The sequence below is a fragment of the Diospyros lotus genome, chromosome 1 (assembly GCF_014633365.1).
Source record: "Diospyros lotus cultivar Yz01 chromosome 1, ASM1463336v1, whole genome shotgun sequence".
Lineage (NCBI taxonomy): Eukaryota > Viridiplantae > Streptophyta > Magnoliopsida > Ericales > Ebenaceae > Diospyros > Diospyros lotus.
In genome coordinates, this window is record NC_068338.1 from 41,699,907 (window position 1) to 41,715,150 (window position 15,244).

Sequence of the window (15,244 nt, forward strand, 5' to 3'; positions counted from 1 at the left end):
CTTATGGAGCGGCCCGGAGTGGTGGCGGGTCCTGCCTATGGGAAACCCATTTCATGGCCCACGGTTGAGCTCAGGCTTTATTTAGAATTTTGGCCCGGCCCGAACGGAACAGATCTTTACTATACCGACAAGGGCTTCTCGGCGTCTACTGATTGATATTCCCGCGGTCCAAGGATGGAGGCCCTCCATTTGTTCATTTCATTACGCAGCAACGGATAGAGTCTTTTTTTTTTTTTTTAAATTATTCGTACCAAAAGGAAAAAAGTTAAAAAATAAAAATAAAAACAAAATTTGGATTTCAGCTTTAGGCGGGGGGTTCAACTTCAGCACAGCATAATCGAATCGAAAACCCTTCCCGGCTCTTATCTGCTCACTGTCCAGATAGGGAGAGAGAGAGAGAGAGAGAGAGAGAGAGAGAGGGAGAGATCCTCGGACATAATGACCGTGTCTTTGAATGTGTTTTCGGGCTTTTTGGTCGGCGAGACGGCGCCGTTGATGAAGTCGGCCTCATCTTCCTTGTCGTGTTCTCTTCGGCTTGGGGTTCAGTCTCCGGTTAGCTTGCCCGCGGTGCGAATGGTAACTTTGGCGACGGCGTCGAAGCCCGCCACCGAGACCAGAAAGAGAGAGCCGCGAGGGATCATGAAGCCCCGGCGAGTGTCCCCGGAAATGCGGGCGTTCCTCGACGGTGTACCCGAGATACCTCGCACCCAAGCCCTGAAGCAGATTTGGGCTTACATCAAACAACACAATCTTCAGGTTCTCTCTCTCTCTCTCTCTCACACACACACACACACACACACACGCACGCACGCACGCACACACTGTAAATATTAGGGCTTACTCCGTTTATAAGCATTTTGAAACCGTAAATATTTGGAGGCCAACTGTTTTCTCTCGTGGGTTCCCCCCTCCTTTTTTCTGTGTTTTTTCTCGTTCTGTTTTGTTTAATCATTTAATCTTGTGTCTGTAAATATGTTCTTGATTTATTGGAAGTTCTATACGGTCGGAGCTTTAAACATTTAAACCTCTACTTGTGCATATTCAACTTGGACATGCTTTTTTGTAGTCCAGTTTCACGTCAAAGTCTATTTGTTACTCTGCTTCAAAATTTAGCACTATTTAACGATTACAGATCTCTCTGCTGGATGAGTTTATATTGTCGAAGTGTCTTTGAAAATTTCTTTTTCTGTTTTTACTTGTTTGAGTTTTTCCCCCCTTCCTATTTGGGCCTTTCATTGGTTATATAAGTCATTGTTAGGACATATGGACTATATGGAATTCTCCATATACATATGGAATTCTCCATATGGAATTCTCTTGGCGAGTCATCCAATGAACTTGTTCCCTAACAATCATCTACATGTTCAAGTGTCGCCACACTTTAACTTGTGAGTATAGTTACTTTTCTTTACAAGAAAAAGAACATAACATGTGTTAGTCTTTCTGCATTGTCAATGTCCTGTCTTGATAGTATTACCACTAGGGATATTTCAGAGCATTGTATTGTATAATAAGAAATTCACCATCGTAAATATTTTTGATTTCCTCTATACTGCATTCGTTCTAGGGATTTTATCAAACAATCATACAAATATGTATTAAAAAAGGCTCATTGTAAAATAATGTTTTACATAGACTCCTCTATGGCTCTAGGGCATAACACTAACAAAAGGCACAACTTAAGCGCACTTTAATCATGCTTAGCTAAAGTTGCTGGGCTTCACACAAAAAGCCTTAAGCATTCTGCACTTTGCACTTTGCACTTAACTGCACACTTTTTTAAACACTGGTGTAGCCTGTGAAGAAAATAATCAAGTAGACAGAGGCACTTGCTATTTGGTATCTTGCTGCTTTAGATTTCATCCCAAAAAGGTGCTAGTCAATGTTTAATTGCTTTATTAATCCCATTTTTTTCCTCATTTGTAAATTTTCTACAACCCACCTAGTGGGATTTAAGGATTTGGATTGCTATTATTGTAATTTTTCTACAAATTGCATACATCTGAAGTAACTTGTGTCCCTAGATGGTATAATCAGGAATTGTGAAACCTTTTGAGAAATACTGTGAGAGGGGAAGCAGCTACTAGTGCAGTGGATAAATATAGTTGTGCTTTTGCTTTGTGGGAAAAAGTCATACTTAACATATATACATACTTCTGCATTTATTAACCTGTATATATGCCATTAACCCATCAAGTGGATCACATTGTTTATGATGTCGAGTTTTCAGCTGTCTTTGAAATGGTCTGCAGAATATTTGTGTTGCATTTACAATTTAGCTGCTGTGAGCAGATTTTCTAATTTGAAGTGTGCCATTGTGTTTGTCCACCATTTGCCTTGTGCTTGTTCATGTTAGATAAGAATAGTTGGCTTATTTTTGGAATACACTTGAAGGATATTGAATTAGTTAACCAGTCCTAAATTTTATTCTGGTTAAGTTTGTTTTGCAGTTTCCTTTCACGATAGATCTTTTATTGGTTGTAATTATAATGTTTTGAGGATGTAGGATAATTGTTACCATTGATGTCATGATGTTTTTTTCTATCTGAAGAAACTGCAAAACATTGCTTATATAGGAGTAAAGTGGTTCATGAGTTGAAATTGCTATAATAAAGAACAATAACAACAAAGAAAATGTGTGGATGCTGGTGCCAATACAAGTAGCCACAATATGTGGGTGCAATCTTTTTGATAAATTGAAATGTGCAGTAACTTAATTCTTGTCTTGTCTCGAAACCAACTTGTTAGCTATTTTATGATTTGTTGCTGTCAATCTGGCTGTTGGGTTATCCCATGGGAGAAATGAATGTGGGCTGATTTCCAACTTTTAGGCCTTTTGACAACACCAGAAAAAATAACAGCCGTGATTAATTTAGAACAGCATCCAAGATACTATTAATGTGTATGTTCCTATGATTTGACAATTACATTGCAGTTGGCTTAATCTTGGCCTGCATTCTCAATTATGCGCTGACACACATGTTTTCTTTCCATTGTTAGGATCCTGAGAACAAGAAGATCATAATCTGTGATGAAAAGCTGAAGCAAATTTTTGGCGGGAGAGACCGAGTCGGGTTTCTTGAGATTGCAGGATTGATCAACCCTCACTTCCTTAAGTGAGCCCTTGCCTATTGCAGGAGAATGGATTTCGATTTTGGAATTCATCCACGAGTCTGTTCTTTTTGTAAATGGGTTTCGGCACTCATGAATGATACCAATAGGAATTAGGATCCATCTACATGGGACGTAGGTAGTTTTTTGCTTGCAAGTCTCTTCCCATATGCATGACATGAGTGCTTGCCCTATTTTGGTTTTAGTTGGTGTTTTTGGTCTGAATTTGCCAAGCCATGTAATGCAATTTCTCAAGTTACTGTCAATTTCTAGTTTGCTTATCTTCTATTTCTCCGAGCAATTTTTAGTTTTTCTTAATTTTTTTTCTTGGTAAAATAGATAGTTATATTTTAAGGGATTTTTAAATGTATAAATAAGATTAGATTTAGCCATTTCTTAGGATGACTGTCCTTGCGTGGTCCTTGGTACTTGTGCATTCAATTACGCTAAGGGAAAATAAATTGTAGTTGTAAGATTTTGTTTTATTGTGCAGGGCGAAGATCAAATTCACGATCCATCAGATTGACACTGACATATTATTTATATGATCGCTAGATTTTAGTTCTAGAAGCTAGATTTAGCTCTTTCTTCCCACTTGTAAGGTTTGGTTTGGCAGAGTTTTGGTTATTAACAAGTATTGTTTGATTCAATTATCTCAAAGATAATTTGTTATATGTTGTGTTTATTTGAGGGCCACAACATCTCGAAGTTACTGACACAAATTAAGCTATTGTTAGGGGGTTATTACGTACAGGTATTAGAATGTCTCAAATAGCAATTTCAGCCTAGCATTAATTGATTAATGCCATTGACCTATTGGTCCAATGGCTTCCACTTTCCAGTCCAGCGGCAGCTAGATTTATTATCCATTTGAGTAACAAAAATTGTTGGTTTAGTGAAAATATCACCATTTCTTAAGTCTCCATGTCCATCGGAGTGTAATCTTGTAGAAATTTTGTATAAAAGTACCATCTTTTGTTGCATCTGTGAGTACAATTAATTTACTTATTTTTTTCTCATTTTTCATTGCATTTTTCTTTTAATCTATTTAATTTGTTTTATACCGATATTTCAATTTTGTTTGTAAAATTCTTTCACAATGCCGAAATTATGAAAGTATTTTAATTCAAAATGCGAATTTAAGCAAAAATTAATATTCACTTAATCAGTCGTTGATTGTCCTTTTGCACGAAAATAAACACAAAATTAATAATCTTTTTGAGAAATGAATGCCAAACAGCCCCCCTACATCTGACTGTTATTTCCTAGGTTTTTAGAAGTTTTAAGCACACTCCACTTCTCCCCCAAATCGACCAGTCCGTCCGATTGCCATGGAGCCCTACCCGTTCTCTTCGTCGGCGGCCATGGCGCAACAGACCTGGGAGCTCGAGAACAACATCACCACCATGGAGACTCCGTCGTCCTCGGCGGACTCCGACGCCATCTTCCACTACGAGGAGGCGGCCCAGGCCAAGTTCCAGCAGGAGAAGCCCTGGGCCACCGACCCCCACTACTTTAAGCGCGTCAAGATCTCCGCCCTCGCTCTCCTCAAGATGGTCGTCCATGCCCGCTCCGGTGGCACCATCGAGGTCATGGGCCTCATGCAGGGCAAGACCGACGGCGATGCCATCATCGTTATTGACGCCTTCGCCTTGCCCGTCGAAGGTACCGAGACTAGGGTCAATGCTCAGGCCGATGCTTACGAGTACATGGTTGATTATTCCCAGACTAACAAGCAGGTAAACCCTAGTAGTACACGTACGCCTCTTCTTGTTAAATTCTCCTAATTTCTTGATCCTTTTATGTACTCTGGGAAACCTAATTTTAAGGCACGTTCGGTACCCCTTTATTTGGAAATTTTGCTTTTGATTACAATTGATTATGAAATGTTTGGCCGAGGAGACTAGGTGATTTCAACGGTGAGACCTAGGTTTATATATACTTTTTATTTTTTTTCTTTATGGGAGAACCTCAAATTAATGGTGCTTATACTTTGTTTCCTCTGTAAAGCGAAGGAAAGGATCATGCAGTTTAAATAAAATATCAAAATCTGACTCTCCTGTAAACAAGGGGCTGTGATGGAGGGGATAAGAGCTTGTTTTCTGTTTGGTTAGTTGGACAGTTGATTGTGATTTCAATAAATTAGATGTAATATTTGGCCGTGAAATCTAGGGTTACTGATTAGACCATTGTCTAGGATTTACACAGTGTATGGCTGATAATTCCCATACTAAGAGTGGGTAGATGTTACTTCTGCTTCCTCCTCCTACTCCTCTTCTTGAGAAGACCTTGCTAGAAGTCTTCTTTGCTGTTTGGTTTCTTGGCCAGTTGATCTTGATTATGATAAATTAGTTGTAAAGTTTTTTTACTTGTTTTAGGATGGATCTTATTAAGTATTTGACATAGTGGCATCTGTTATTTGCTTTGGAATTTTGGAGGCATGCAGTCCTAAGATGGCATTAATTTCCAAAGGCATAGATTTCGCCAAAACTCTAGTTCGAGGCTCTTTTTTTTTTCCCTGTAAAGAGATAAAAAGAATAACAAATTTATAGTCTTTGAGTGCTTTGTTTCTATTGTTTGGAATATTGGGAGCATGAACAAATTCCTAAACTTAAAGCTTTCTATCCACTGTGAAACCCTAAACCAGAAAACTTTTGTTGTTTGCTTATTTGGATTGTTGGTTTTTGTTAGGAAAAATTAGAAGTAATGCTTGAGATTAGAAGTAATTGTGCTTTGCCATTGAAATTGGAAGCGTGCAATTCAAAATCCATATCTGATGGCCTTGGATTCTATATTCATGGCCATGTGTTTTGTACTTTGCGCTGGAATTGGAGGAACGTGGTCCAGAATTTGTTCTAGGATGGCCTTGAATTCCAAATTGAAGTAATGTATTTTGTGCTTCCAATTGTTGCATTTGGTTCACTGTCTTATCTTATTATTTAGTATATGCTTCCTTTAGTTGCTAAGTTTGGTACCTCTTCTTTTGGATGGTTTGTAGCAACTGCAAGTCTGCAAATTGTTGTCAGTTTTATGTTGATGTTGGAGATTAGAAGTGCTTATCTTCTTGAAGAAGCTTATTTGATTTATATTGCAGTCCAAACTCGGGAATGGTATTGCCTGAATATTTTTTATGTTATTTGCATTTTCATTTTGTTTCTTTCATTTATGCTCAGATTTCACATTTAACTTGATATTTTCTTTGTATATCTAGTTATTTTCCCTTTTCTCTGGAATCATTGTCGAAGTACTATGGTTTCAAATTTATAATGTGGGCCAGTTTAGTTCTTGAATAATTTTCTATTTCTTTGAAACCGCTGTCAAAGTATTATGGTTTCACCTTTATGTGTGTAAACTAGTTCTTGAATGTTGTTTATCCTTGAAGCCTCAGTAATATGAAAGGAGCAGTAGTTAGTGATCAAATTATGAGGAGTTGACTTTTTGCCATTCAATATTCATTTTTGTGTTATTTACTTGAGTATTTAGTTTGTGCGTGCGTGTGTGTGTTTGCGGGTGTTCGTGCATACGTTTGAGTTTATGTTGTATGAGAAGTCTAGAGCCTGTTAATTTGTAGAGATCATTTTCTAATTTTTCAACTCCAGTTTCCTATTGAATCAACTAGCAAACTCCAATTAGTAGAAATTTCAATTTTCTAATTTTTCAACACTGTACCATGAATAAGAAAACATAAAAAGATGTTTTCTAAGTTTTCAGAAAATGAATGCTATTGGTTTTTGAAATGTAAGGCTTAGGGCCTGTTTAGTTGTAAAATTGGAGTTGAAAAGTTAGAAATTTTTTCTACATCTAAACAGGCCCCTAGATTTTACACAAAGATGCTATATGCATCTGAACCTATGGTTTTATTTATGTGTCCCTGTGTGTTTTTTCATGTTTACGTAATATCTGCATGAATGCTATATCTATAGACGTAATTGTTAGTTATGAATCATAGAGTTCAGTGCCATTGCAGTTTATCTGGATGCACTATAGTGAACCCTATTTGTATAATAACGTACCAAGCCTTTATCTCACCATGTGGTGCAGCTACATTAATTTTAGCTTGCCACCCATTTCTATCTGTGCCCTTATCTTCTGTAGTACCCTTATAACTAGTAAACCCTATTTGTATTCTAATTATTTTACTTGTATGGGGTAAATATATATAAATGTATATTTTTGTTTGTTGTCTGGCCTGTCTAATCCAAATTAATGTGTTTATGTTTTCTTTTCTATTTCTTTACTTTTTATTTTACTGTAGTTCTCTCTGATATAAAATTATATCTTGGGAGCTATGATTAATTGAATCGATAAATATCAGGCTCTATCATCCATTCTGAGAGTGAGCGCACTTTTTTCAAGATTTTGTATTACTCCCCACCTTCCTGCCTGAAAAAAAAAAAAAAAAAAAAAATTCTCTCTGGTGATGTTAAATAATGTTCAATTGGAGAGTTAGAATTCATGTAATCTTGACCCCAGCGGGTGTGATTTAGGCTGGTGATGTTATTGTAGGGCTTCAATAGTAATTTTTTTCCTTCTCATAGTTGGATATATATGTTTGTATGTATATTGTTGTATTTCACTGCACAACTAAGCTTATTGTGTTACCATCTATCATTGGTTTTTCTCATGAAGAATTCCATGATATAGGTGGGGAGGTTGGAGAATGTGGTTGGTTGGTACCATTCTCATCCTGGTTATGGATGTTGGCTTTCTGGTATTGATGTCTCTACACAAATGCTCAATCAACAATTTCAAGAGCCGTTTTTGGCAGTTGTTATTGATCCGACAAGGACTGTGTCAGCTGGAAAAGTAGAGATTGGAGCATTCAGAACATACCCAGAAGGATACAAGCCACCAGATGAACCTGTTTCTGAGTATCAGACCATCCCACTAAACAAGATTGAAGACTTTGGTGTACACTGTAAACAGGTTTGGCTTGTTCTCCTCTGTGGTTGTCCTTTGTTTTTTCCTGGGTGTGGGATGGCTTTGTGGGGTGACTTAATATCTGCTTCTTTCTCGAACTCATGGATCATGTTTTAGAGCTGAATGACCTGATTTGGCTGTCTTTTGGCAGTACTATTCATTGGATATCACATATTTCAAGTCATCACTTGATAGCCACCTCTTGGATCTGCTATGGAATAAATACTGGGTTAATACTCTTTCCTCGTCACCTTTGCTTGGGAACAAAGACTACATTGCAGGACAAATTTCTGATCTAGGTATATCTATAAAGTTGATGACAGCTAATATGATGGTGCAAATTTGAAATACTACTTTCTTTATCAGAACTAGTATAATGGAGTAAGTTTGAAATACTGCAGTGGCTAAATTTTGCCTATGACTTGAGAAGAGTGGACCTGTTTTGATGTTCATTCAAAATTAGATGTGTGGAAAATTAATATTTATCAGTACATTAATGATCATTTATATCATGCAGCTGAGAAGCTGGAGCAAGCTGAAAATCAATTGGCTCACTCTCGCTTTGGACCCTTAATAGCACCCCCTCAAAAGAAGAAAGAGGTCAGTGGATGGTAATCTAACCATCTTTTCTTTGATTGGATGGCTTGCTTCCTACATGTTTGTTTTACTTTTTTATCTTTCCTTCCATTGTTTTGGGGAATTTGTGAACTTTAATATATTAATACGCTGTATCCTGGATCTACTATACGCCATAGCATTGTGCTCTCTGCTTGGAATTGATAAACTGCCCAATGATAGTATCCTGGATCTACTATACGCCATAGCATTGTGCTCTCTGCTTGGAATTGATAAACTGCCCAATGATACTTGTATTACTGCTCCACCTTTTGATTTTTGAATTGATAAGTTGCTTCACATCGCTTGTATTTCCTGATTCTCATGGTGAGCAGGGTTGAAGCAGTCTATGTATAAGAGAGTAGCACATTGTTGTTAAAATCGCGAGTCAACTCGTACGATTTTGCGAGTTTACGAGTCATAAGGCATAAAACGAGTCAACTTGCTTGTAGGATCGAGTTTTATAGAATCAGACCCTAGTCTGCGATTTTACCGATCCGAGTTTATGAGTTTATTGGGTTTGGGTTTACGATTTTACAAGTTTACGAGTTTACCAAGTTTAGTTTTGCCCACAATTTTGAGGTTAGAAATAAAAATATTTTCGTCCTTAACCAACATATATATATATATATACACAATCGTTGTCAATCTCCTATTTTGGTTATTCTATAAACCCTAAACGACATTGTGTTTGTGTGCTTGTTGCATTCGCTGTTTGTGCCCTTTTGCAAACCCTAATCGTTGTCGATCTTGTTTTGGCATTTCTTCTTCTTTCGTTCTCCTTGAAAGTTCGAATAATCAAACCCAACCCAGGTATGTGAGTGAGAGTGACTATGTTTTGCTAAGTTCGATAATCAAATGTTGTGTGTGCACTGTGCTGAGGTATGTGTTGCGTTCAATTGGTGTGCTGAGTGAGTGTGTTGTGTAGCTATGCTTGTGTGTGTATATTCTCATTTGTGATGTTGTTATCTACACATACAAGTAAGTGCAAACTCAGAATTAATCTTAAATATAACACAATTAGATCATGGGTGGGTCTAATTTTATATTAAGATTGATGATTAGTAAGAAATAAATATACCTCTTTGGTATTGATAACTTAATTAGTGTAATGACATAATGTAGAAGTTTAACAATATTTGTTATTTTTATGACTTAGTATTTTTATTTATATTTAACAATGTTTGTTGATGACGATGGTAATGTTTGTTGATTGAAATTTTGATTATGGATGAATGAATGATGAATTTAATATTTAAAAATTTTATATTATTTAATATTTTTGAAATAGATAGATGAAGTAATTTTGAAATATGTGCATCTATTTCATTTATAATAAGGAATATGTCATTATAAATATATATTTACATAAATTAAAGAGTATTTTAAATTTTTCGTAAAATCTTACTATTTTACAATTTGATTTTACGATCAGATTTCATGAACCCCTTATGATCTCACTTAAAATCTCGATTTTAACGACGTTGGAGTAACAAACAAGCAAAGATGATGTGATTTTTAATTTTATGTGATGGATGGAATTTTTATGCCTCCTAATCGCTTCCTTGTCAGTCAGTCCATAAAATTTCTTAATGGACAATAATACCCTCTTGCAGGAAGAATCTCAACTTGCTAAGATTACTCGAGATAGTGCAAAGATAACAGTTGAGCAGGTCCATGGCCTAATGTCACAGGTTATCCGCCATTTTTGTTTTATTTCAGTCTTCCTTCCAAATTGAATGAATTATATGTTTGTTTTTGTTCTGGTGTCCGTAATTCATCTTTGACGCCTTCTCTCCTTCATTTAAGGTCATCAAGGATATACTGTTCAACTCAGTTCGTCAGGTAAGCAGGTCTCAACCGGAAGTATCTGACCCTGAACCCATGGTTGAAAGCTGATGGAGTTGTTAGGTTTGGGAAATTTCGAATATTTTAACAAGTTTATTGTCTAATTGTAAGCGGATTCTCACATAAATTTTGCAATTAAACCGTTGCGTTGGTGTAAATCCTTATGTTCTTTGAGTTTATATATTGGGAATGAGGGTGGGTGGCTTCCTTTTTTGATTATGGCAAAGGGAGTCTACTAGATGGTGTGGTTCCATGTGAGCCTAGAAATTTAGGAATTGTCATTTAATCTTCTTCATTTAATGCTTATGCAGATTCAGGGATGGTACGATTTAGTTTACTCGTGTGTGGAAGATTTTGTGTGTACTGCCACTGCCACTGCCACTGTTTGTTATACTTGTACACAGACAGAGAGGCATATCACATTCTCTTGAATCTCTTCTGAGTAAAAGCTAACTTGGGAATTTCTTTTATGTTCTCTCTCTCTCTCTATGGCGCTGTTCATATAAAGCCTCTGTATAAACATTTAATACAGAAATTCAACTAGTAAAAAAAGGGGAAGAAATTCATGAAACTTCTGCAAGTCCAACTTTTAACTAGGAAACAAATAATTAACCTAGCCAATTGGAAAATAATAAAATAATGTAAGCCATAAAAAACTAAAATGAATCTGAGTGGTATGCAATTGTATATATTGGTATTAAATGCGTTCATAACATATTAACTTTCTTGAAAAAGACACTAAGTTAATAGGTTTGGTTTAAATTAATTAGACTTGAGTCAAAAACGGATCCACACAAAATGACATCAAACTCATTTTGTAATGTTAAGATTAACATGCCTAATACAAGAAGTATCTCTGATATATTAGAAATTGCATTAACCCTCTTGTTATTAGATTTATGTTTAACAAAATATATCATACATATATACTCGCACGAATTTCATACCATGAATTAGAAATAAGTGTAATTTTCAAAATACAAAGGATATGAAATGTAATTTAGTGAAATCTTGGGGGGTCAAATTAAGTTCAATTTACCCTAAAATTTAAATCTATGAACCATGTTTTTGATTTTGTTGCAAGTGATGGTACTTGGAAAAATGTCTTTGGATGGAGTAAGGTATTTATATAATACATCTAATTTAATATTGAATTCAACTAAATTCATCCACATCCAACCCAATTATAAATCTGAGTTAAATCTACATATAAGTCGATGAGAATGGTGGAGTTCAAATTCGAATTAAATCTAAATTAGACCAAATTTCATCACTTACCCTCCCCCCCCCCCCCAAAAAAAAAAAAAAAAAAAAAAATTAATCATTGCATTGCATTTGTTAGCATTGGGTCTCCCCACATCATTTTCGATTTTAATATTTATGTCCATACTTCAATATTTATGTCCAAAATCTCCACTAATTAGATAATTCACTAATCAATAATTTTGTATAAAAAATTACAAATTTTTTCAAATATATTCATACAATTTTTAGACTAGCAAAACATGAAAATTATCTTAAATTGTCACGAGTCCCGAGTATCTAGTCTAGTCACACACTTTGAAACTTCCTGTTGTCAAATTATTATAATTCGTGCTCAAAATCTACGTTGCATGAAAATGAAAAACGTTTTTGATAAGAAATGGAAACGTGAAAATGGACATTTTTCTAAAAAAAATAATCATAAATAGGGTCCGAAATAAGAATAAAAAACGTTTTGAAAATGAAGAAATAACTCCTATGAGATGTTTCCGTGCAACATAACTCAAAATACAAAATTATAATAGTCTTAATATATTTATCTTATAGATTTTTAGTGTGATAGATTAAACTAGAGATTATTTAGGTGACAATTTTAATCTAATATGGTTTACATCTTTAATACTTATCGATATATATTTTCTATTCGCAGGCTAATTATTCTTCTAAGAATATCAATTTCAAATAAAATATATATGAAGTTTTGAGAAATTATTTATTTATAATATATGGTTAATATATAGTCCAAAAAGATTCACTTCCCTTTTTATCAGAATAAAAAAAATGGAAACACTCTCACAGACACTAGTGTGAGTGTGACATTTAATTCACTAGAATCACTAACTCGTAGCTAGCTTGCCCAATTGATTAAATTAATTACAATTCATAAAATTCATCATCAATGCTACTACCTGCTGAATCATTCATTCATTAATCATGCACAATATTCTCATCAAAGGCCCTATAAGTTTGTTGAGACAAAGATATTAAATTTAATGTTTATGTTATTATTTTTATTTTTTAATTAATATGCCTAATAAAACATGCATCATATTATATGAGAAATATATAGTTCAAAACATGACATTATTATCTATAACTTAATGAAAACAAAAAAGATATATTATTATCGTTATTCTCAACGCGTTTATCAAACCAATATATATATATATATATATATATATATATACCAAAGGTAATTAGAGATCATCGTAAGGAATGTGAGGGCGGACTGGAAGTGATCAGCGATTGTCGTCGACGCCGTCCACATTGCGGAGCCAATAAGTGCAGTCACCAAAAGAGGCGGCGCCGGCCGGCACATCCTCCATCACCCTCTCATGGCCCTCTGGACAGTATATGCCATTGCGAGGGTGTGGCTTCCAATTCCTTGATGATATTGATCCATCGCCATCTTCAATTGTCTTCATAATATTCTTCCATTTCATTTCCTCACGCAGCTTGTGATTATCGTCGTGATCTGCATTTGCCAGCTTGTTCATGCACCGTCGTCTGATTGGCCTGCTGCATGAGCTGAAAATATAATTTGGCACCAGCGCTGCTCAAGCTCAGTTAGGGTTTCCTTTAACGATGAATTAGCAGACAAAGTACTGTACGTGACTAGCTAGATTATATATATATATATATAATTAGTATACAAAAATGGTTTTATAAAATATATGTATCACCTAATTAGCAAAGACAGGCTTGGCTTGCAGGCGACCAATCTAGCCATGGCTTCAACTGGGTCGTACGTACGTACGTCACACAGACTGCCGATCGATCGGTGAATAATTAATGAGAATATTGGCGGCTTCTGATGAAAGGCATTAATTGTGCTCGATCATTTCATTTATATACAGTATTATTAAAATAAATAAATAAGTTAATTCCTGAGTGATGGAGATATATAGATACGCCTGCTGCTACGCAGAATAAATTCTCGATCCTCTTCATGATCACCTAGTCCATTAATTTCCAAAAGGCTATACTGAGCGAGCCCATGAATTAATTATATATATATATATATTTGTATGTACTTCCAAAGAACATTTTGAGATTCTCATCATCAGTGTCTTCGTTTTATATTATTTCTAATTAAGATGCCCCTCACGTCACTTCCGATCGAGATTAAATATCGAGGTAATTAATTGCAAATATATATATTATTGTCACCTTGTTCTATTGATTGTTTTTTTTTTTTTTTAATAATTTAGATTGAAATGATAGGGAACACTAGCTAGCTTGTGACAATAATATATTTGCAATTATTACAGAAATTATTTGAACGAATACTTCTTCTTATAGAATGATTTGTTGGGGAAAAATATTCTTCTGATATTTTTGGTTAAAATTATGTCTCCTTGGTGCAGCGGCAGAGAGATGAGATCGAGGGTACTGTCAGTGTATAATATATGTTCTTCCCCATAGACGTCCCATTATCGTAGTGTTTGCTAGCTCCAAGTGTGTTGAATATATGAAATTGGAAATACTTGGTGGACATATTCTTTTGCTATATGGAGTTGCCTGATGGATGGTGTATAAATATTAGAGTCCATTTTATCAATTATTTGATTCCTACAAATTAAGTATATGTAATTAATTAGTTTATTATATAAGCAATTCACACCACTAATTTCGTCGTGATCAGGTGCCAAACATTGTTCTAGGCTTCTAGCTATTCATCTTTATTTTCTTGTGTCAAATAGAATATCTTTTTCACACCTCAAAAAAGGCATAATCTGATACTCTTGACGATTTTTTTTGAAGCGTGTTTCGTTATGATTTGAGTGTTACTTTGAGATCGAAATTAAGGATTATCAGATTTCCTAATTTACCTCTTACACCATCTATTGGGGCTTAATAGTGTGGAACATCTGCGAAAGAATGCAAATTCCAAGAATACCTTTTTTTTTCATTAATTAACAAAAAAATATATTTTATTTGTCCAACACCTGTTCTTGATTTAATTAACTAGATAAGTTTAAATTTTAAGAAAATAATCCCTAAATTCAAGAAATTATAGTAAATTCTAATCTTAATAAGATGATGTTTTTTTTTTTTTTAAAATTAATGCAAGAATAATATAGAGGTGAGTGTGTAGGTTTCGCCCCAATAAATTCATATGCCATTTTCTTTTAATTTGCTTATGTAGGGTAAATGTTATACTGCTCGACACGAATAACTTAACAAAATTGTAAAATAATGATATGAGATTTAACTCTTTAAATCTTATTTTTTTTTTTTGCTGTTTTTAGCTTTTAGTTTTTTAAAATAATAAAAATATATTTATTTTTATATTTTTTAAAATGTATTGTCGAAAATAAGAATTTTTTTTTTAAAAAAAGTCAAAACAATAAAAAGCCATTTTAGCTATTTTCATCACAAACAAGTTTAAAAATTTAAAAATGCGAAAAATACTACAAATAAAAAAAAACATATTTTTCAATAATTTTAAAATAAACATTTAAAATATAAAACTAAAAATAAATTT

The 15,244-nt window shown here is 34.6% G+C and overlaps 2 protein-coding genes across 3 annotated transcripts; both read left to right on the forward strand.

Moving 5' to 3' along the window:
• The first annotated feature begins 331 nt into the window (after positions 1 to 331).
• Positions 332 to 3,397, forward strand: LOC127789012 (uncharacterized). The gene is made up of 2 exons (XM_052317744.1): positions 332 to 756; positions 3,001 to 3,397. Exons 1-2 carry the CDS (start codon positions 439 to 441, stop codon positions 3,118 to 3,120), a joined length of 438 nt encoding a protein of 145 aa, XP_052173704.1. The 5' UTR covers positions 332 to 438; the 3' UTR covers positions 3,121 to 3,397.
• A 973-nt stretch (positions 3,398 to 4,370) lies between these two features.
• On the forward strand, positions 4,371 to 10,964 carry LOC127789020 (COP9 signalosome complex subunit 5a-like). 2 transcript variants are annotated; one of them, XM_052317765.1, is made up of 7 exons: positions 4,371 to 4,850; positions 7,756 to 8,037; positions 8,183 to 8,330; positions 8,549 to 8,631; positions 10,263 to 10,340; positions 10,456 to 10,557; positions 10,806 to 10,964. In XM_052317765.1, the coding sequence occupies exons 1-6, from the start codon at positions 4,443 to 4,445 to the stop codon at positions 10,543 to 10,545; spliced, it is 1,089 nt and encodes a 362-aa protein (XP_052173725.1). In that variant the 5' UTR covers positions 4,371 to 4,442; the 3' UTR covers positions 10,546 to 10,557; positions 10,806 to 10,964. The 2 variants fall into 2 exon arrangements, with proteins under 2 accessions (XP_052173725.1, XP_052173717.1); XM_052317757.1 differs by having other exon boundaries at positions 10,456 to 10,964.
• The last annotated feature ends 4,280 nt before the right edge of the window (positions 10,965 to 15,244 follow it).

What these genes read in the sequence shown, in the direction of transcription:
- LOC127789012 (XM_052317744.1), top strand. Translation starts at nt 439, where the DNA reads ATGACCGTGTCTTTGAATGTGTTTTCGGGCTTTTTGGTCGGCGAGACG. An exon ending in TCAAACAACACAATCTTCAG is followed by an intron (nt 757 to 3,000) that starts GTTCTCTCTCTC and finishes TTCCATTGTTAG; the next exon opens with GATCCTGAGAACAAGAAGAT.
- LOC127789020 (XM_052317757.1), top strand. Translation starts at nt 4,443, where the DNA reads ATGGAGCCCTACCCGTTCTCTTCGTCGGCGGCCATGGCGCAACAGACC. An exon ending in AGGACAAATTTCTGATCTAG is followed by an intron (nt 8,331 to 8,548) that starts GTATATCTATAA and finishes TATATCATGCAG; the next exon opens with CTGAGAAGCTGGAGCAAGCT. An exon ending in CCCCTCAAAAGAAGAAAGAG is followed by an intron (nt 8,632 to 10,262) that starts GTCAGTGGATGG and finishes ACCCTCTTGCAG; the next exon opens with GAAGAATCTCAACTTGCTAA.